We start from the raw sequence: 22,584 nt of genomic DNA on the forward strand, positions 1-22,584 counted from the left end.
AAGTGAGGTTTATTGCACTCAGTCTGTTTACACCGTTTAATAGTAACAACAGTCATGTTCAGAATTAAATTACAGAGCAACTTCATTGGATTTTAAAAAAGAAGGCTTTCAATTTTTCCCTCATAATGCAAAGTCCTCAAATCAGAACACCACTGAAAAGGCATTATTTTCTCAAGGGATAAAAAAATGGATTGGAAAGTATCTAGCAAGATCAAGTTTTCCATCCAAACATTTCAAGTGTATTTAAGGAAAAGAGCTTCAAATCAAAGAAGCAGCTTAAGTATAGGCTGAGTGCTAGAATTTATGCAGTAATATGCTTCACAAGGAAGACAACAAAGGCATATGCCCAAAACAGCCATGCCCCCCACAACTACCTCTACACTACGTCCACCTAGTATACAACTATATTAGCATGTAATGTGGATCAATCTCATTTGAGCTGTTGATGCTGAGGACCTGAACAATGTTCACACTTTTCCATTACTTTTTCTTTAGATTCACTCTAGCTTGGGTCTGAGTGCCCTGTGAGCACTCAGAACGCATTACATGAAGCCCCGGTGCCTATCTTCTGCTTTAATGTCTTTGGCATCTACTTTGTGTACTCACCACTGCTGGGTAAACTAAAATGTGATGAGCAAGGATTATCAGGGGATTCACTCCAATAGCAAGACCTTGATCCACACCAAAACATGAATGTAGTGGATGTGCCCATGGAGGGTGGCAAATAGAAAGGGAGTTGGCTTAACTTTCTCAAGGCTGAGAACCTGCTCTACAGTATACCATTGTAGCACCCTCCCCTCAAATCAGCGTTCTGACCAATGCCAAGCCTCTGCCTCCAAGAGTGCACCAGCTTTCAGGTCTCCACTTCCGCAAAGCACTATGCACTTCTTGAGTGTAGATGCTCTTCATTTACTGCTCTCATGCCTTCACTTGGCTCAGTCAGGTGTTTTACCTCCTGCTATTCATTTCACCAACACTTGAAATGACAAGGATACTACCTAATGCTGTGACATTTGAACTGTGCTCTAGGTGTAAAGAAAGAGAAGAATCAAGTACCGTTACTAAGTCCACAATTGTTTAAAAGAGCTGGTCTGACATTCTTTCCTTAGCCAAGGGTCTCAGTTACAATGAAACAGTGATAAATGTGTCTAAATTTGGCATGCATTGGGATTAGAGAAGGGTAGAAATTGCTTGGCATTAAAATGACTGTGGAAAACCTTCTGTTTCACACGTAAACAGTTTCTCAGTTAAAACTGTCTTTGTAAACCTAGGGAGAAGCAAACAAGTAAGCGTTTATTTATGCAATTTATCTCTTCCATGGTATATGCCAAGGTCCCCAAGTCAGTGTTTGCTTTGCTAATGGCATCTCTACAGCAGTTCATTTATTACCCTTATATGGCTTTTATATTCATGCCCTGAGCTGCTGCTGTTCTGCATTCCCCCATGGAAACTATACACTGAATTCTGCATCTTTCCTGAAGCATCTTATCTTGCCAACTGTCTCTGAATGCCCCTGCAAGCTGGCTACATGACATAATCACTTGTAGAGTAATAAGCTTTATTTTACAATTCATTTGCTGTCAGAGTTCTGCTTTGATTTAGAAAAAAATATACACATTGTGTGCATAAGTTAACATCCAGATTCTTATTCCATTTTTTTCCTAATGTTTACATCTCAGCATGCTTTAAGTGTATCAACATTTGCTGCCCTTTTCAGGGAACATTGTGCTTAGAATTATTTTTACTGGGAAAGTTAGCCAAAACATTTCAATCCACATCTGACTTATCTGAAAGAAAAAGGGGGTTACTACATGGTGCTTCAGGATCTGCAGTCTTTCTTGTAACAACAAAGCAGAGAGACCTCCACAGAGCAGAGTGATAACAAAAGTCCCCAGAGTCTTGTCTATACTGAAATAGCAGCTGGTTTTAAAATTGGTTCTGGTGTTTCAAAATTCAAGAGAATCTGCTTCTAAGAAAGCTTCACAATTGGTCAAGGGAACCTAAGCTGCAGATTCCCCACTGCTGGAACCAGTGGAAGTTAGACTGGATCAAACACCCACAAATATGCTGTCTGAAAGCTACACCAGCAGTGAGACAGGAAAATGTGCTTATAGATTTTACCATTTCTCTTCTCCCCGATCCATTGACTAAGCTGCTGTTACAGCTGGGGCCCTACAAACTCAATGAAGCTAATCAGCACAAGAGAATAGAGAAAATCCTGTCACTGTACCAAAATCAATCCTGGCTAATATACACATCACAAGCTCAGCCACAGACTCTTTCATTGATGCTTATCCTGTAAGACAATCCACTGTCATATAAAATGCCACAGAGTATATATGTTCCCAAAGCCTGAGGAAAACAAAGCTGCTAGCCAGCCTCCAGCCTCCATTTCATTCTTCAGTCTTTGACAAGAAAAAAGACATTTTTATCTTGCAGGCCACCATCTTGCTTTCTTGTGTGGTCCACAGGAGAGTGATCACAGCGACTTGGTTCCAAGTATCTCACAAAACTGGATCTTCAGGTCATGTCTGCACTTGATTTTAAATTAAAAAGAAAGGTGTAGGCACAACAATAGTCAAGAGCCTATGCACTGGGAACAGCAGAAAGTCAACCCAGTTATTCAAATGCAGTCACTAAAAACCAAACAGACAAGTAGTGTTAGGGAAATCATCTGATAATGAATATATTTGCCTGAAATTATGTCTAATCCACAGCAGCTGGAAAAAAAAAAAACAACAAAACAAAACAAAAAACAAAACCAAAAACAAAACACAAAAGCTGACCAGACAAAAAAAGAGAACCCCAAGACTAACACTTGCAAATTTCTCAGAGGAAGGTAAGAAAACATATTTTCTACTGCAGGTGGAATCAGATTTCCAAGATGTTGGGCTGTCACATCTAAACCTGAATCCTGGCCTAAAACCTTAGCGCTAAATAAAAGATTTTCTCTCTACTTCAATTCCAATCCTATGTAATGATTAGTACTTATTTTTATGGTGATTCTCATGTTGATAAATTTTATAAATCTTATTACTGACAATTCCTGAACAGAAGCTAACATATTTCTGAAGGACAGTTGTCTTACCAGATATAATGCTATGTTGCTAACATCAGCCCTTAATCTCTGGATGCACATAGAAATAATATGTCAATGTAAGATGAAAAAAGAGAAGCATCCCTCCTTATTTGCCCTAAACCCTCCTTTTTGTTGTTTCATCTTTTTTTAAGTTATTACTCATCTATTATATAGAAGCCCCCAGGTGATCTGTTTTGCAGAGCTCTAAAATAGTAGCTACAACAAATTAAGCTACTGATTATCTCTTTTGTGTCCTGTTGCTGACAAGCCTGGTGGCTGTGGGAGAGGCCAGAGAGGTTGATTCTGCACCAGCCCTGCAGTTGGAAGGGAGGAATGCCTGCTCTGTCCTCACGAACACTACCGAGGTGACAGAGCTTCGGGATGACAGGTCCCAGACCTGTTCTCATTCAACAGACCAACTGGCATAGTCCTGAACAAACTCGGAAAAAAACATGCATGATTTCAATCCTAAATTTCCACTATGCCCTAGTAGACTTCAAAAAATAACAACTGGATGATGAACAAGTGATTTCCCAATAAGGGACACAACAGGCAGCCCGTTTTCCATCCATATGGACCCAATACAAATAATTTAACCATGGCATCTTATTTTTCAGGGAAACATATGTCTGTGTTCCTTAGATGCTGGTAAAGAAAGGTGCAGGGAACGTACACAAAGACCAGGTCCTTCTATGGTGTACCTGCACTTTGTGGTGTGCATGTTTGGAGAAATGAGATTAGTTACACGTGCATCTGTAAGAAGCTTTTTCTTTTTAATTTAAAGCCTCAGTTAGGGATCGGCTTTCAGCTGAGAGTGACATTTTCAAAACGGGGCCAGAAGCGTGCTGGTGCTTTGGTTGTCCCAGCGGCTGCGGCCCCCGGGTGTGCTGGAGCTCTGGCGCTGCTCAACAGTGACACTCGCTGGACGCCCGGGAAGCGAGGACAGCCCGGCTTGCAAACACAGGGAGGCTTCACAGCTCCCGGAGCCCGAGGAAAGGGCACGGATTTAGTCCTTGCTCCTTTCCCGAAGCGTTTAATGAGGGCTGCACACGGAGAAGAGCGTCTGATGCAGGCTGCCGATGAGAGGAGCTGAGAGTGAAGAGTTGGGGAAGATAGCTGAGCTTGTTTCTATTCTCCAGAAAATTTGTGTGGATCTTAACCACCCTGTGCCAACTATCTTGAGGTTCATGAGGTGTGTTTCATGCAACAGAGGTTTTAGTGGCACCATTTGCATAAACTGTGTGCATCTGTGAACAGGATGCAGGGCCTCAGTCTGTTTCTCCCCGACAGGCTTTTGCCGCAAAAGTGGAGCTGAGCCTCTTCCCTGGAGCTACAGCAATCATTTGCATCTAGGTCACCATATTAGATCACATTCCCAAGGATGAGGCTAATGATTTCTGGGGGTTTTAGAAAGGAAAGCTGAAAATCCTCTTGCTGGGGACAAAGGCCAATTCATTTTACAAGTTGAAACTCATTTCCTCCCCATCATACCCTGAGGTTTGTACAGATTTCAGACACTCCATGAAACTGGAACCTCTGAAATAACACATAGATTCTTTCACAGAAAATTGTAATGACAAATCTTGTCAGTTGTAACCCAAACAGTACCAAATTTCTGGTATGTCGGTGTCCAAAACATGTTCTCAGTGGGGGAAGATGCAAGCTCCCTCTTTTAAAGCTCTCTAAAAGGCTTGTCAATAGGAAATTCAGTATGTATATAGCATTCATATACCTACATGGGTATGTATTTATGTATTCTACATAAATACCTATACCTCCACATATTAAAAATACTACACAGGAAGTTCTTGAGACTCAGAGTGGACTGTAAGCCCCAAGCTACATGCCCTGCACTGTGCATGGCAAGTGATAGGCACCTCTTCAGCCACAGAGGATTGAATCATGTTGTGACCATACCCTGTGCTCATAGGGAAGCTGCAGCCAGCTGAATAGAGGTGTATCCTGGTCTGCGTGTCTGAGTTAATCTTTGTCTTTGGCTTGTGTTATTCTTCCACATTATAAGTGGTTCTTTCTATGTCATTCAAATGCACTATTTCCTGTTTCCACCAAAATCTGCCATGCTGTGGGAAGAGCTCTCAGCTGCATGTAAAAGGGCTGTCTCTATATTATGTTGTAGCAAAATAACTCAGTAATAGATTATGCTTCTGCAATATAACTGCATATTTCAATATTCCTTTTCTCGTTGAAAAAGCTAATTAGCAAAGTCGTTACAGTTGCCACTTATAAGGGGAAAGACAGTAATTCCATTAATGTGCTCACAGGAACTTCATTTATATTACCTCTTAACCTTTACAAGGATATTATCATTTCAATAATTAATTGCTTTTTGCCATTTACTTTGCAGTTTACCATTTTCAAGGGAAATTGCCCATTAAACCAAGGACTCTTCTTTTTAAAAAAATAATGCTTCACTCAAATGTACACCATAAGCTGCCCTTACAGAAGCTAGATATTTGCTAAACCACTTTTATGTTTGAGAAGAGAGGACTCTGTGGTGGCTCTGTGTATTAAAGAACTGTCCATTGCTTGGTCCTTTAACCATCTGGAGGAAAATGAGGCAGAATGGGACTGAGGCCATAATGATGAGGGAATTAATTCTTATTCTTTCCAAAGGAAGGCAATGCAACCTTCCTCTCTGACACAGTGACAGTTGTCTTTCCTCTTTCTTCACAACTATCTTGTTTCTGCAGATGAAGTTAACTGACAATGCAATATTCATCCCTGAGTACTTCAGTGACTGAAAAAAAAGTAACTCTGGATCAACCTTGTAAAACACAGAAACTCTGCCCATGAATTACCAAGCACTTAAGCACACCTTCAAGCCTGTGCCCGATGCTTTGGAGAATGGAGCCCAACACATAAATTCATGCTCACATTCAAGTCTCTCATAAAACAACTTTCCATGTCAATGAATCAGATGCAAGCCAATATCCCAGTGGTGGTGTGCTGACATAATATCTCCCCTTACTGATACTAGAAATTGTGTTCAAATCCAATCATGTTAAAAGAAAATTGGATTAATGCTGGTGTCTGAGAAGGTGAATAATGCATCTCAATGCAGTCATGTCTGATACAGTGAAACACAAGCCTCTGAGAGATGGATTTGCATGGGGAAATAGAGAGAACATGACAAAATAATGAATAAAGAAAGGAGACACAGGAGAAGAGAAAACAGATGAAGCAGGTATGAACTAGATTCCACCACTGATTTATTAATGGAAATCTATAGGTTCTTCTGTTTCAAGTGCAAAAATTAAACCAGCCCTTGGGCAGTTCTGCCTATTGTAACTGGCAAGTCACTGATATGTCACCCAAAACGTTATGCATGTGGATGATATGTCACATGCCTACAGGCACCAATTGGATTGTTCTACTGTGAAAATAAGACATTTTATTTATTTATCTGTGGCATACTTAGTATTACCTGCAAAGTCAAAAGCTACAGTGAAACCAATAGGGGTAAAAAAGAGTGTAAAAAAAAGCATCTAATGCATGGTCCATCATGCAAGTTTTCTATGCAGCCAGTGGAGAGGACCAAGTAGGAATTCTAGAATGAATTGTCTCCTGACAGTGCCTTTCTTTCATTCCTCTAACAGGATGGTCAGCTATGGACTTCACCTCTAACTTTTATATGGCAGAAGACTGATGAGATGTATGCCACCACAAGTACTTAATTTTGTCTTCAGGTCTTCAGGTATCTAAGTTGAAGAGAGCGAGAAGGTATTCAGGTCACTTAATATTCAGAGTTCCCTATATCTGCAGCAGATCAGCAATCACACCACTAGTAAAGCAGCAAAATAATCTGGTTTTGGACCAGTGAAAGGGAAACCTAGCTCTATGTCAGCGTGAGCATTTCTTGACATAAGCTTTCCGCAGAGAGACACAAATATTGCTTGATGATAATCTGCTAATTCCTGCCAGTTAGTGCTGTAATCTGCTATCTGCTTAAGGTACCTGATGCTTCTCTTTAAGGAGCTACTGTGCCTATATTATTAGCACTCCAGACTTTATCACATAAAAGGCCACACGTGGGATGAAATTAGAAAGAAGCCACTAATCATCAAAATTAACATTAACATATCCTTTCAAAACCTCCAGACTGGCAGTTCAGTCACCATGACCTTTGCTTCTTGAAAGGCATGTGCTCTCCATACTAGACAATTTTTTAAGGTGTCATTGTTTAAGGGAAGTTGACAGTGATGGGTGATGTATAAACAGGCTGATGATATTCTGAAGAATGCTTTACTTGCATGGACAAGACAGTCCTTGCTAGTTTGCATGCAAAACAAAGCTTGGGGCCTATTCTGGGCAACTTTATAGTCTCTTGTAATTAATACTCTAATTGGAGGTTGCTGGAAATGCTCCTTGAGCTCCTGCCAGGGAATGTGAGTGCTTCACAAAGCTGTTGATGCTGTGCTGTACACCAGCTGAACCAACCTACTCAGCTGCAGTAGATGCTGACACAGAACTGTGTTGGCAAAACTCGAGTAGCAAAATGCACGATTCCCATGTAATCGCAGAGCAACATCAGTATTATCCAGCCGACCTGACAGTCAAATCAGCCAGGGTGAAGAGGTTTCTCTGCTTTCCAAAGCAGCCAGCCCATCACTGCACTCCTGCCTGCTGCCCTGCTGACCCAGCAGGGCCTGGCACAGGCGAGGTCACTACTGCTCTGCCCATTCTTGGCAGAGCTACCCAGAATTATTCCAGCCTCACTATTTGAGATTGCAAATGGATAAATATGCACCAGAGACACCAAAGTTTAGAAACAAGTTTGCTTCACATAACCTTTGTAGTCCCTTAGGGACATAATTTTTGTCTTCCAGTGTGTCAGTCATGGGAATGGCAGTCCTGTAATAATGCCGTGAAGGCAGAAATGACCACCAGCAAAGGATGGTAGATAATTTTAGCTACAAACTGCAGGCTTAAACATATTTCTTCTGGAGGTAAGCAGATCTTTGTAGAGAAATTGCTTGCAACTCATCTGCAGTGACTGTGACCAGTGTCAGCCATTAAGTACAAGTTATTTTTATCCACTGCAGCTCTCCAGCATCTCTGAGGGTGGTGGCATCTTGCCAAAGTTTTGGAAGGGTTGCATGAGCTGATACACAAAGATGAATGGTTGAGGCAAGCCCAGAGGACACTTCTGAGTCCACTTTATAGAGAGAATCAAATCCAAATATACCAGGTATCTCCACATTGGAGTTGCTGAGAAGTTGCATTGCTTCCCTCCTGACAGATGTCAGAGAGTGTGACTTCTGCCATTTTGGAAACTTTTATTTTTCCTCCTGTAGCAATAAAGTTCCATTAAAGTCATCCCAAAATAATTGTTATGAGCACTAGGGAAACCTGTTTATGATACTTACACCTGTAAAATTAGGTTGATGTTGTAATGCTGCTATGAAAAATGTCATGATTGTCAGTATTTCACAAGATTGTGGTTTTTGTGGTGAAGCCACTCTCGTTTTGTCTCGAGCTGTCAAAAAAGGGGACTTGGCCAAGTTTGCAGCAGTTACGGTCTGTGTTAAAACTGGTGATGCTGATGTACTTATTCAAGAGACATTTTTTCTAATGCCATCATTCCCATGATTTATTAGATCTACCTTTGGCTTCTCATGACCCATGTCATGGCTATGTCATGATCCCATTGATGGCCTTGTGTGGATGCAAAGGCACTGTCCAGTACTTTAGTTATCATTCTCTAGATTTTCTTTGCTAGAGAGTGACCTCAGCTGAGACCAGGATATAGGGAAGGCTACTCTATCATCTTTGCCTCATGGTGAACAGTTGTGATTTTTATTAATTTGTTTGGATTACTTTTATTTAATCTGTAAAACAGAACACATTCCAGACACTTCTGCCCATAGTACACAGGCACTCATTGCTTGAAGAGAAAGGATAGAAGTTCTGGCATACACCATTAGCATTAAATCATGTGTTACTCATGTTCTGCTTCTACTTTTTTTTTCTTCCTTTATTTTTTTTTTTGGTAAGAATATTCTTCTTTATTACTATTATAAGGGTAACAATCATCTCCTATATTACAGATCTGTACTAATGAGCACATGCAAAGGAAGACAAACTTTATACCTCAGCCACAGAGGCACCGTGTCACTAAGGTGATGCAATTAGTCAGCCACAAGCAGGTATTAGTTTCCCTGGCTCCACCACGTAAGTCATTTGTTTCTTTTATTTTTTTTCTCTAGATGAAATTTGGGCCTTCACAAAAAATAGTTACAGTGCCATCACCAATGCTATTGACCTTGCCACATAGTTTAGATGCCCACTTCCTTAGAGAACCCTGTTAGTTTTGCTGACACAGTACTTCCCCTGAAATCAATGGATGTTTTTTTTTTCATGGGTTTGGTATGCATTATAGTGCATACTGTACTGCTAGTGTTATCTTTTCAATGAATTATAACAAACAGGAGTTTTACAGCTCATCAACCAGGTGGCTGATTCAGCATCACATATATTATAGCCACTGCTGCTGGCTGTGAAGCATGACAATAAATCTTCAGGTGAGATAGCATGAGCTAACCCAAAACGTCAGAGCTGTACATTCTTCTGGAGGTTCACTGGAGACACAGACAGGTTTCACTACATGACCACAGCTTGCTGTCAGGGTGACCTTTGGCCAAATCACTCACAGAGTCATATCTTAATTTGAAGAATGGAGTCAAGACTGTCTGAGCTTTTGAAATATTGTTAGCTCAAGGAAAGGGCTGATTTGGTCTGGAGAAAAGTATCTACAATATTAACCTTTTGGAAAATAAACCATCAAAATATCCAACTCTAAGTGACTTAAAGAAACAAAACATTTTCCCATGTTCCTGTGTATCAGCTGGATTTTCTAGCCCAACCATAGCATAAAATGACATCAAAATGCTAAAGAAAGCTTGTGAATAATTTGATGTCAGACAACTAGTGAAGAACATACGGCAGTGATGGATTTCTTTTGCGGCATGTTGTGTGCAGTGGAGAGCCTGGCAGAGCCAAGTTTCACTCACCTGATCTTCCACAGGGGCTGCAGCATGAAGGGTTAATATCACTCTCACAGGGTTGGCAGAGCTAAACAGTAAATTACATCCTGCAGATGCTCTTCTTCACTCCATCTGAAAGCAGAAGGGACTGTAAACTGTACATAACAGTAGTGTCAAATTCTTTGTATCTATTACACAGTAAGAAAACAAAACTAATTACAGACATTTGTTATATGACTTTTCATCTCCCTGACTTCACTTCATAACCTTCCCTGTTCTTATGCCCTCTGAGGGCACTGAGGCAAGGTCTGCATTAGTCCCTCTCTCCTTTCCCCAAAGCCCTCCTTTCTCACCCTCTGTCTTGTTCTATCATTCCTCTTTTGCCACAGGGTAAGGTAATACCAGCTCCAGTCATGTCTTTGACCACAGTCCACCTATTCATCCACTGGAGTTTTATTCTTAGCCTTTTGTGGAACACAGTCAGGTAACTCCTACAAACCCTCTTGCCTTTGCTTTCAAAAAGTATATGTACCTCAAAGCATTTGAAAGTGCAACAGCAGTATTAGCTTGAGCTATATAGATTGCAGGTGGAATTCCACAGACCATACACTCCTTGTTTTCTCCAGGCTGAACTGTGGGTCTGTCTGTAGTGCAACAAATGAGTGTTCGGTGAATGCTTTCAGCAGCTGCACAGTGATAACAGTTCTTTCATTGTCTGTTCCTGGGGAAAAAAATCAAAATAAAACCCAACATGATAAGGAATTACGATGTGAAAATGTACACCATGTACCAGACATTTTTTTCCTGACGCCTATAGTTTTGCTGCCATATCTAGCTTTGGTAAGAGACTTATGCTTGAGTAAATTACACACACAACCACAACTGTCTGCCATTGATAAACTGAATAAACTGAAACTCATATCCGAAATCAAAGTCCTGTCTGGAAGTCACAGATCACAAACTCCCGACCATTTTATCCCACAGTTTACATCTAGTTGACTTAACAGGGAAATGTTTGCTGGTGGACAAACAAACTGATAAGAATGTGATGTCAAACTCACCTTTGTGACACATACAAGACATGGGACTGCAGATGAGTCATGATGATATTCATGAAGAAATTAATTAACAAATTTATAAGCTCCGTGCCCCACTGTGGGCATAAAAGCAAAGGCTACTCAATCCACTTGCAGTTCTTTTCAGGAACAGCCTATAGGGAAGCAATGTGAAGGCCCCAAACCCCTGAGGAGATAGGGTATCACCTGAGTCTTTGCTTTTTTGATCCAGACACCATCAGACAAATGGAATCGGACTTTGAATTGCAAATGCAAGGCAATGTTGTTTTCAGAGATAATGCCCTGGTGGGATCCTTGCCTATGTAAATAACATCCATGTGCTGTATAAAGTCATCTATAGTGGTGACCTAGCAGTGCTAGGTTAACAGTTAGACTTGATGATCTTAAATATTTGTCTCTCCCATCCAAAACAAGTTAGTGATTCTATGATCAGCTTTCCATGGCATCTTACTTTCATCTGTGTACCTGCTTTTTGTCCTTTGGCAAAGCCCACAGAAATCCCGTCATCACACTTCAGCCTTCACATGGGACATGTCATGGCTCCAGCACCAAAGCAGGGTGCACAGCCAGGGCCCTGCAGGTGTTTGACCCGTTACCACTGAAGCTCTACAGCTGCAGGACTCTGTTCAGGCGGTCCTGGTGAGCAAAGCCCTCCACTGCAGTGGCAGAGGACATGCATCCCACCACTGCCCTGAATTGCAAAGCCATGTCTCCCTTGTTCTGTGGTGGAGAGGCAGCCTTTGTCAGTTAAACGTCCAGCTAACACAAGACACCCTACTCGTTTTGACACAGTTTTGCTGCCATTGCTATTAGCTTCTGTGATAGTATCCATTTATTTTTCCTTTTTACTTATGCTTGTAAGGAAAATTTAATCCGATTTAGAAGTTCCTGTTCACAACGGAGACAGAGGAGTCTTGTAAAACTTTATTCGAATAAAGGGAGAGTCCACAGGACAATTCCTTGTGGGGTCTCTCAAACTGCTGGAAGACGCAGCTCCCTTTTTATCCTGAATTCTCGGATGCAAATTTCCCTCTCCCTTTCCCCATTGGCTAAGGTACTCAGGATTCAGTCTTTCCCGAAACGCCTACTACATGTTCCCCTTCACATGTAATCCCCGTGTATCATACATCGTATGTTCATTTAAATTAGGTTCTTCACTTCTCTGGATGGAGAAGTTAACATTCAGTAGTCTATTAAGCCTGCGCTCTGTCCTAGAAGTTCAGAAGTTCAGGCTGTGTTCAGTGTCTGCCATCTTCAGAGAGACCCCTAGTGATTATAGCAAGGTTCAACGTAAGGTACTTAGCCGAGGCCCTGGTCATTTACATGCACATAGGTAAGGTGAACTGTCTGCTTCCTCCCTTTCTAGTCCAACTCCCTCTTAGCAAGTTCTTGCTTTGTAAAGGCACTATCTCCTTTCAAGCCCATCATGCTCGTAATCAAAGCAGCTCAGGAAGTGAACCCCCAAACATTTATTCCCCGAGTGCCATCTGTACTAGGAACAAACATCCCAGCCTTACAAGGAGGCGCTGCAGGTCTGCGCCCCGGGCCGGGCCGGAACTAAAGCTTCAGGAGCGCGTTTCCGCCGGAGCTGGTCCGCCGCCGCAGCGTGCGGTGCTGGCGGCCGGAGAGGGCTACAGCCATGGCTGACACCGCTGCTCCGCCGCCTCCAGCTGTCCCCACTTCGGGGCTCCCGGCCGCCCCCGGCAGCAACCCCCTGTCCCGCAAGCTTAACAAGATCCTGGAGACGCGCCTGGACAACGACAAGGTAGAGCGCATGGGGGCTTGAAGGGGCGAGGCGGGGAGCCGGGTCGGGCCTGGGAACCGGACCGGGCCTGCCCGGCGGGTAGCACCCTGCGGGGAGTCGGCCGGATCAGCGGCTAGGAGCCTCGATAGGCTCCGAAATTGGGTTGCGAGCCCTTTCAAGTCCTCAGTTCTGCAGCAGAGTCACAAGCTGATGTTTGCAGCGTTCATTAAAAGTAAAACTGATTTTTATTTATCCAGTGACATGCCACGCACCCATTCGTTCCCTTTACATAGTACGGAGGTTCTGATCGCTTAAAGCACAGGGCATCTTCTAAGCTTTTTCTGTTTAAAATACTTTGTAGTTGTGAATGGATCATGCTTTAACCGAATGTAATTTTCTTAAAGCTATTCTAAAATAGTAGACAAAGCTGCGTGTTACATCACACAACACAAAGACTCAGAAATTATTTTAGTTAGTTACCAACTGATCTGGAGTGTGCCTAGGTAATTTTTTTCTCTAAAACCGTGTAGTAGTATTTTGATTTCTTGTATCAGACAATGAGCTTGAGATGGAAGTGGGATGTAACCTGCTGACTTTTAACTATGAGAAGTTAAGGTATTTTTTATTTTATAGGAAATGCTGGAAGCACTCAAGGCTCTCTCGACTTTTTTCGTTGAAAACAGTTTGCGCACCCGAAGAAACTTGCGTGGAGACATTGAACGACGAAGCTTAGCCATAAATGAAGAATTTGTCCACATATTCAAGCAAGTTAAAGAGGTAGCTTTTTGCACTATGACTAGCTATCTTGCAAGAGTACTGCTATGTAATTTAAAGTTTAAAATAAAAAAATACAGGATTAAGAGAGATTTTGACTTTCTGGGACAAATGCACCTAACTGTAGAATTGTTTAATCATTTGTTTTGTTTGATGAAAGTCCTGAAGAGAGAGAGGTGGTGTTTCAGGCAGGTAAAAATTCCAAAGGAATGTTGATCTTTAAGAGGTGCTTTCTCCCCATTGATGAATGAAGAGCCTAGAGCAGCTATGTTGTTTGTAACTTGGGTATCTTATTTTGGTGGGATGAAGCTGGGCCTGGGCTTGGCATTTCTGATTTGAAACACAGTTACTGTTATCTAAACTTGCTTAGGAGCTTGAGAGTATAAACGAAGACGTGCAGGCAATGAGCAGCTGCTGTGAAGATATGTCCAGTCGTTTGAAGGTAATGTATGAACAGATGTGCTATGAATATTTTTGCTTTTGAGATGTGTCTGCTTTCTTTTTTTTAACAAGATAAATAGTAATTTTGAGGGATTAACAGTGATACAGAGATGTTTGTGTAGTATATATGTTACTTTAGGATATTAGTATATTGCTTTTTACTTATTTTGAAAATGTATTGAAGAAATCAGTTTCTTCCAAATTGGCATTCAGAGCACAGCAATATACTTATTTTGAGAATAGCAGTGTGATGTCTTATTTGTACGTGAGTGGACAAAACCCTTTTATTACATCAGATTTGTGTGAGATGAAAGCGTTGATTACATATATGTATTTCCATTTAAAATTTATGTGCCTTTGACATTGACTTCATGTGTTATGTGTTCATATAAATATCTCAGGTATATTTGTAAGAAAGCATCTTGTAATCCAGAGAGACAAAATCTAGTGCACTATCTTCATTCTTTTGGCTTTGTTTCATAACATTGTCTCAAAATACTGATATGCAACAAAGCTAAGTCTTCTTTTATTAATCCTGAATACATAATCTTCTAAAGGGGGAAAAAAAGGTATGTTTTATAGTGTGTTACCACATCTGGACTGGGCTTAGTGTCCAATGTTCAGTACTGCAATGAGTTTAAAAGGTTTATTGATGCTGAAGTGTAGACGTTTTGCCAAACTGAATCTGTTTTGAATATAGCACAGAAATCAAAATCCTTCACTAAAAAATCCTATGCAAAGAATTGCGTTTTTCCTTCCTAATGTTCATGCACTGTACCGTACTGTACATGGGTAGGTTTCATGTCTATGTAACTAAACAAAATCACAGAATGATATGTAATCCCCATAAGGATGCTTGCAGTTTGATGAACTTCTTCCAAAAAGTGTGAGAGTACAGGTGCCCACTGCAGTACTTAATTTTCAATTGTGGAAGGCAGTGGCTAATGCATCTTGGAGGTCTCACGTCTCTTTGAACACTGCTGATGTGGATGTATTCCCTATTCCAGCTCAGGAGCTGTTTGATTAAACTCTTAGATGTGGAAATGAGTCAAGTGCCCATGCAGATTTTTGTGCTTTTCTGTCTTTAGATCATGAAGTGTAACTATCCGCTCTATGAGTATTTCTTTTTTCATTTTTTTCCCCAGAGTAGAGCCACCCTGCAGTAATTTCTTTTTCTGTTAAAGTCAGTAGGTAGTTTTGTTCTGTGTCCCACGTGAAATTTCCTCTAGAGCAATGTAGAACTCCTAACTTGACTCAATTCAACCCATGTTTTCTTTGTAGGAATGTGAAGTTAATAAGCCCATGAACTAGCACTCAGTTGGTATATACTCTGGTATTTTGTCTAATAGAACATGAAGTATGTGCTCGAGCAAGTAGAAAATGTAAAGTGGAATATCTATAGCATATAAAGCAGAAAAGTGTGCTAAGAGAGCAGATCACATACAAGATACAAAGGGGACAATATATTGATAAGCAAAAAAGCTTTTTACCTATTTTATTTTTTAACTTTATAATACCATCCAATGCAAATGAACATATTCTGTCAGATCTGATTTCAGGACTTGGTAAATGCAAGGGCTGAAAGGGAGAGCATGAGGCAAGTGCTGGAATGGAATAAATTGGGCTTGAAGGATAGTGAAAGCTTTAATTAGGATACTGAGTTCAAGAGTAATAGAAAAATATTCCTATTTTGGATCTGCAAGAAACATTAAATATCAACTTTCTGATTTTTCTGACTCTTCTCTGCAACTTACTTTTTTTTTTTATTAGATGCAAGCTCTTACCTTGCATACATAGAATAATAACAGTATCTGGCATGTGTTTGAATGCATGTAAATAAAAATTGGCTTGTTATATCTAGCTATATCCAGAAAAACTGCTTTTCCTTTCTTTCTACTGTCCTACTGTTACCATTCTTCTGTCCAGAAGGTGCTGGAAAGGAAGCCAATCTCTTATTTTTTGGTTTATTAAAATACAGAACTCTGATGGAAGGGGTAAACAAAACATCTGGAATTAGCAGGTTTTCATACTGAATAGTTCAGGTCTAGTTTTTTTGTGTTAGACTGAAGCATTAGAAATAAGTATTAATAATAATAAAAAATAAGTAGTAATAAATATAATAATGATGATAATGATAATAATGATAATGATAATAATAATAATAACAACTACTATTATTATTATTCCAGTGGGAAACCAACAATTCTGAATGTCTTCTATCTTTTTGCAGAGTAGTGTTTCAGAATTCATTAACTTCAGTTGAAGCAATTCCTTTAGTCATGCAGCTACTGTCTGTAAAAGGATTGTTTCTTTGTGGATTCCTTTACATTGTCATCACTGAGTATTTAGGGCTGTGGTGAACTTCTTAAATACATTGCTCTTTGACTTGTAAAGTCATAGAATTCGTTAGCTTGGAAAAGACCTTTAAGATCATCAAGTCCAATTTATAATCTGGCACTGCAAAATCAAACACTAACCATATCCAAAAGTGGCATGTCTACGTGTCTTATTTAATACCTCCAGGGATAGGGACTCCACCACCTCCCTGTGCAGACTGTTCCAGTGCTTGATGACCCTGCTGGTGAAGAAATTGTTCTTAATAATAATTCTTTGTCCTTACAGCCATGTAAGCTGCTCGGACTGCAGAGCTAAACTTGCTTAGACCAGCAGAGCTGTATTCATGTTGTCCAAAATATCTCAGTGAACATTGATACTGGGCAGTTCAACCTCCAGAGAAACTTGTTTGACATTTTTTGTTTTGTAACAAAACAAAACTGCAAAAAATTTGCAGTTGGCTGTTAAACAAAATAATCAAAACTATTTCTAGTATTTATAGTAGAGTTTTTGTGTTAAATATAAATTAAAGATGAACTACATGAATATAAATCTATGCGAAGTTGAATGTATATATGGATAAGGATGTTAATTTATATTTTAACACTTGAAAATTGATTTAATGAATACTTATTTCAAGAAAGCCTTTTGTTTCAAAGAGCACACTTTTTAAACTGCTTACAGTCAAAACACTTCAAAAGTATTAAATATTTTAAAAGTTGTGTAATAAATTTGACATGTTTGTGTTTTTCACATGCTTCATAATTCTAATTGTGTTCCAGGCAGCAAAGGAACAAACCCAAGACTTGATAGTAAAAACCACGAAACTCCAGGCAGAAAAGTATGTATACAACCTTATTTATTTCTTGAAGACATGACAGTACTGATGGAATTTTCTTGTAGATCTGATTCTGCCACTAATTTTTGAGTAATGACTTGGAGTTTTGTTGTATTTGTACTTTGGTTTTAATGCTGTCAGTGTTTGTAGCTCAATTGGAATAAAAATACTGAACTCTTAGTTTACTAGAGGTACTAAAAGGTAAGAACATACAAATTAGCCTTTTAGGAAAGTAAGTAAGTATAGGGGAACAGAATGTTGAATGTGGATGTACTTAATGTCAATTGGCAATTTAAGTTATATTGGTCTGTAACAGATGTAGATCTGCTCAATGTCCCATCAGTTTCACAGGCTTCTTGTTAATGCTTCATGGCCAGTGGAAATCACTCTTTTGTTCAGGGATTGCATGTAGTAACAGAAAGTTGGGTTGTTACCTACTCGTCTGTGTTTAAAGCTAATTGTGAAATACCTAAGTGCTGTTTAATGAGCCCAACACAAACCACTTTTTCCCTTGCTTCTCCAGCCTCTGGTGGAAGAAAATGGTTTTATTTTGCTCTTTTCAGTATTTTTATTCATGGGAAGGGGATAATAACTTATGGCAGATTTAAGTAGTCTTTATTGTTTTTATGGCTAGGGTGTCTGATTTTACAGCTTTGGGCTTTGTCAGTGTAGAAGAATTATCTCTTTGCTTTATGAGCTTTCTTCTGAAAATTATATACAGTTCACTGGAGAAGAGAAATAATTATTTCCAGTAATAACTTTCTAGTAGAAATTACAGCTTTGGATAGCTCAGGGTGTACTTTTAAAATCACTAAAAATCACTAGGTTCACGTTACGGGAACGAGATTGTGTCCTGCGAGCGTTGGAATGTGAAGTTAGTGTGTAATCTGTACGGATTTGAAAAGTGGAATGTAGAGTAACTGCATACAGTACAATGAAGAGATAAAATGAAGGATTTGTCAAAGGCACAGTTTGGGTAAGTGTATAGAAGCAGATTTAGAAAAATTGTTTTAAATAGGAGTGTGTTTAGAAGTAGGATAGAGAAGTCATTTTTTTTGTGGTCTCAAGAAAAGGAAAGCTGTTTTGATGCTCTGAAGCAGAATGGAAGATACCAAGACCACTCTCAAGTGGTGCGTGTCTAGTTAGCCTTAAATTCCGTTAAAGGAGGTTAAACACTGTACATCAGTACTTCTGCAATATAGTTCTTACTTGTGCAATAGTTTACTTGAAAGACTTTCTGCTAATACCTTTAAGAGACAGAACATCTCTCCAGTGGGAAGAGGAAAAAAGGCTCAGGAAGTACCCTGTCTTTCTAAGGGTCTCTCTGACTTCAGAGTGCATATGTAGAAAAAAGTTCCCTTTCTGAAAATCAGTTTTTAAGAACACCATGAGGGTACTCCCTAGCAAAAGCCAAACAGTACTTGTGATCTTATAATACAACGGTAATAGAAGACTAATAGTTCCATTTATTAACAGAAGTAACTTTTCCTGGCTGAGCTTACAAAAAATGTAAGCAAAAGCTACCATAAGAAGACTCTTTTGTTCTGTTTGAGACATTTCAATAATCTTTTCTTTTGACTCGTTAAAGGACTGTTCTGGTGCATCACTTTGGTTTACATCAGAGACATACAGAGGCATTTGCTGCTAAGCGTTAGGGGTCTCTTGAAAGGCTAAAACATCGCCTACAGTCATACAAAATACAGGTATTTAATTGATGGTTCCTTCAGCTTCACAGGTGACATTTCTTAGCCAGCAAAGGAGTAAATGATGAAACTGGGATGGAGTAGCTTCTCTGTCTTCTGAAGGTTGTCCTAAAGCACTGTTAGATTGAATTGCTGAGATGAAACTGGATCCGTTCATTAAGAAGGAAAATGAATCAATGACCCTAACTCAAGAACTGTCAGTCTAGAATAAGACAGTAATTGCTGAGTTCTTCCTGTAAAAAGATGTCTCTGCTAATTATGAAGCACAGAAGTCATCTTTAAATTTCATCAGTCCCAAATTTCTATTTCTGCTTTCTGTGGTCCTTACAGATGTTTATTTTATGATAGGCTTTTCACAAGAAAACACAGGTTAGGTAGACATTTGTATTTAAATAGCATCAATATTGTAGAAATTTCTGTCTAATTTTTTTAATTAAAGTATTTTTTTAAAATCCATTTTATGTGCTCACAGTATTTATGAGTTAAGCTCTTAAGAGTGCTGTGTAGTATGTTTTTACACACTACTCTGAAAAATAACTTTAGTTATGTTACAAAAATAACACTACTCTGAAAACCAATGTAAGCCATGTTATAAAAATAGCATAACATTAGTTTTGTTCTTCACAGTGATAGTTACTGAACGCTTTGAAATGGCACAAAATAGTAGTACTTGTCATTTTGCTGAAACAGATGCTTACACCAACCATAAGGAAAGTTATTTTGACTCTGCCATTCTCACTCAGTACTACATGAAGTTCTCATCTATTTTCACGGTTTTTAGCCATTTTTAAATAACTTTAGAAATTATTCTCATTTTAAGTAAATAATTTGCCACAGTAGCTGTTGGTGAAAAAGAAAAGTCTTCTGTGTAGCATTTATCTGATTCACTTTAGCTGACTTTAGAAGGAAAGTGTTTTGATTTGGTTTAATGTTCTAAAATTGAAGGAAGATGATAAACTTTCAGATGGGTTTCATGGATTTATGGTAATTAGGGATTTGGATTTATCTAAATATTTAGTTTTTGTGTTTGAAATTTTAGGGAAAACAGGCTCCCATCTGCACTCTGTATGGTGAAGATAAAAAGTTACTTAGATGAATAATTGAGTTTGTATTTCACAGCTTTTTGTTTACTTCTCTTCATTTTCTAAGAATGCATGTGATCTCTGGTTTTAATCAAAGATGTATAACTGTCTTTAAATGACAGGTGGAACCCTGGGCTTGGGTAAACCCTCCTCATGCCTGCTCAGTTCTCAGGAAAATAACATTTTTTCAAAAAGTGTTGTGATTGACATCAAGTTTAAAGCAAACTGCAATTAAAAGAACTGAATATTACCTTCAAAACCAGAGAAGGAAAAGGCAATAGTCATCATCTTTTTGATTGGAGTTGTAATTTTATTCTCCTAGCTATACAAAGCAAATAAAGGGAAGATTGAAATAGTAATAGTTAGTAGGTTGCGACGTTTTTTGACCTTTCAAGGGCAAGTCACAGAATCACAGAATGTTAGGTATGGGAAGGAACCTTGAAAGATCATCCAGTCCAACCTCCCTGCAAGAGCAGGATCACTTAGAGTAGGTCCCACAGGAACACTTCCAGGCAGGTTTTGAATGTCTCCAGTGAAGGAGACTCCACAACCTCTCTGGGCAGCCTGTACCATACCATACCTGTACCTGTACCATAGTGGAAAAGTTTTCCTTTATGTGGAACCTCCAATGTTCCAGCTTGCACCTGTTGCTCCTTATCCTATCAGTGGACATACATACCTCTTCAAAAATGTTACCCTGTGGCATTTGAAACTACATAGCGTTTGGGTTTTTTTTTTTTTTAATCAAGAACTGCATGAAAGCAGTGAAGAATAGTTTACTGAAGGTGCAGAATGGCTATGGGAACTTGAGTATAAGAATGCTTGTTCATGCTTGCACCCTTGTGTGTGTAATTTTCTTCTGTGGTACTTGCAAAGGCATGGCTGTGTCAGTGGTTCTGTGCAGGTTCTAGCTTTCATATATGAAGTAGTTTTTGCATTGTATTATCTCCTGTATAATTAGGTGTAGTTCAAAACTAATTTCAGTTTCCTAATCTTCTTGCCTGAGCATTTTGGTGATCCTAGTCTCTCAAGTTTGTTGTTTGAAGGTATAGTGGCCCACCTTTCTTACATACATATCTTATAGATGATCCTGGTGAGCTATTTGGTACTTGCTGTGTTGGGTAAAATGTGTGATTTAAGACTCTTGGTTGAAATGTTTGGGTATAATACAAGATGTTATTGTCAGATTTAGCTTGAAACGTCTACATTCTCTGGTAGCTGCTTTTCAGCATTGTTTTTCTTGTAGTTTAGTTCATGAGCCTTAGACCTGTTTGGACATAAGTGCTAAATAGAGTATATTACTTAGATAATATATTTAAAAAAATAATCTAATACAGCTGCATTTTTGTATTTGTGAATATGTCTGAGTTGGTGTATTTCTTTGGTTGATTAAACTGGTTGTTCTGAATTTATTTTCTCTCTGAAGTTTGCTCAACTTTACTGCAAAAATTAGAACAGTTTTCCTTCACATTATTTAAATTATGGAATTAACATAGGAACTAAAGATTTTCCCCCCCCCTCTTTTTTTTGTAGAATTGGGACATATCACAACATAATTGAATCATAAAGCATGAAATAAAGTAGTCTAAGCCATTCAACCCACCTGCTTATAACATAATTTATTGCTGTTTGGTAATGTAGAATCTTGAACAGAATGTTTGTTTTGGCATACATAATAACAAACTTTAATAAAGAAAAACTGAGGTAGTTAATGTTGACAATTTCTGTGAATTGTTAAAGTCCACTTTAGTAGATTTCTATACATTTACTTGAGCACACTAATACTGCTTTCACGTTCCATTTGTCTTTTTATGTACACTAATGAGATTAGTCTGTTTTCAAGTAACTACTGTGTTTTAAAAGATGTGAATGTGTTTATTGACATTCCCAACAGAAAAAAGATCTTCTTCCCTGAAGTGATCTTTTGAGGTCCCTTCCAACCCCTAACATTCTGTGATTCTGATTCCTGTTTTCTTGTTGTACCTGAGTTTAGGTCTTTTTTTGTGAAGTAAAAAAACTACTTGCGATGCTAAACTACTTCACCTTCTTTTAAGTGTCCTAGAATTCAGTAGTTCTCAAACCAGACAAAAAACAGTTCAGTTTCATAGTTCTGTATACAAAATGCAAGAACCTTGCCTTCATAGTAGTTTTACCAGCCACTTAATGGTGAGGTATTGTGCAAGATTGTTTTTGAGGTTAGCCACAAATGACTGTCATGGATTTAACAATTGAAGAAAGAGACCAGAGGGTAATAGTTACAGTATTATTTCTTACAAAATTAAATAAGAACAATTATGTGCATGTATGGGCTCAGGGAAATCACAGAAGATAAACATGCAGAAATAAAAAATCATTGAGAGTCACAAGGTTTTTTTTTTTTGGAAGTAAAGACTGCTGTAATCTGAAAGAATGGGAATGTAAAGGACTTGGACAAATATTTTTCTTGTCAGGCTAAAGTTTCAGAGCTTTCATTCAGATTATGTACTTGATCACCTTTACAGAATACCTT

At 39.0% G+C, this 22,584-nt stretch overlaps 1 protein-coding gene across 1 annotated transcript in view; it reads left to right on the forward strand.

Annotated features, from left to right (window-relative positions):
• The first annotated feature begins 12,798 nt into the window (after nucleotides 1-12,798).
• COG6 (component of oligomeric golgi complex 6) overlaps nucleotides 12,799-22,584 on the forward strand; it is a 53,373-nt gene continuing 43,587 nt past the window's right edge. The window contains exons 1-4 of the mRNA XM_054381656.1: nucleotides 12,799-12,924; nucleotides 13,537-13,680; nucleotides 14,048-14,119; nucleotides 17,235-17,293. Of these exons, the coding sequence (XP_054237631.1) occupies nucleotides 12,799-12,924; nucleotides 13,537-13,680; nucleotides 14,048-14,119; nucleotides 17,235-17,293 (401 nt within the window). The remainder of the gene's footprint in view (nucleotides 12,925-13,536; nucleotides 13,681-14,047; nucleotides 14,120-17,234; nucleotides 17,294-22,584) is intronic.

Source organism: Indicator indicator, chromosome 1 (assembly GCF_027791375.1).
Source record: "Indicator indicator isolate 239-I01 chromosome 1, UM_Iind_1.1, whole genome shotgun sequence".
NCBI lineage: Eukaryota > Metazoa > Chordata > Aves > Piciformes > Indicatoridae > Indicator > Indicator indicator.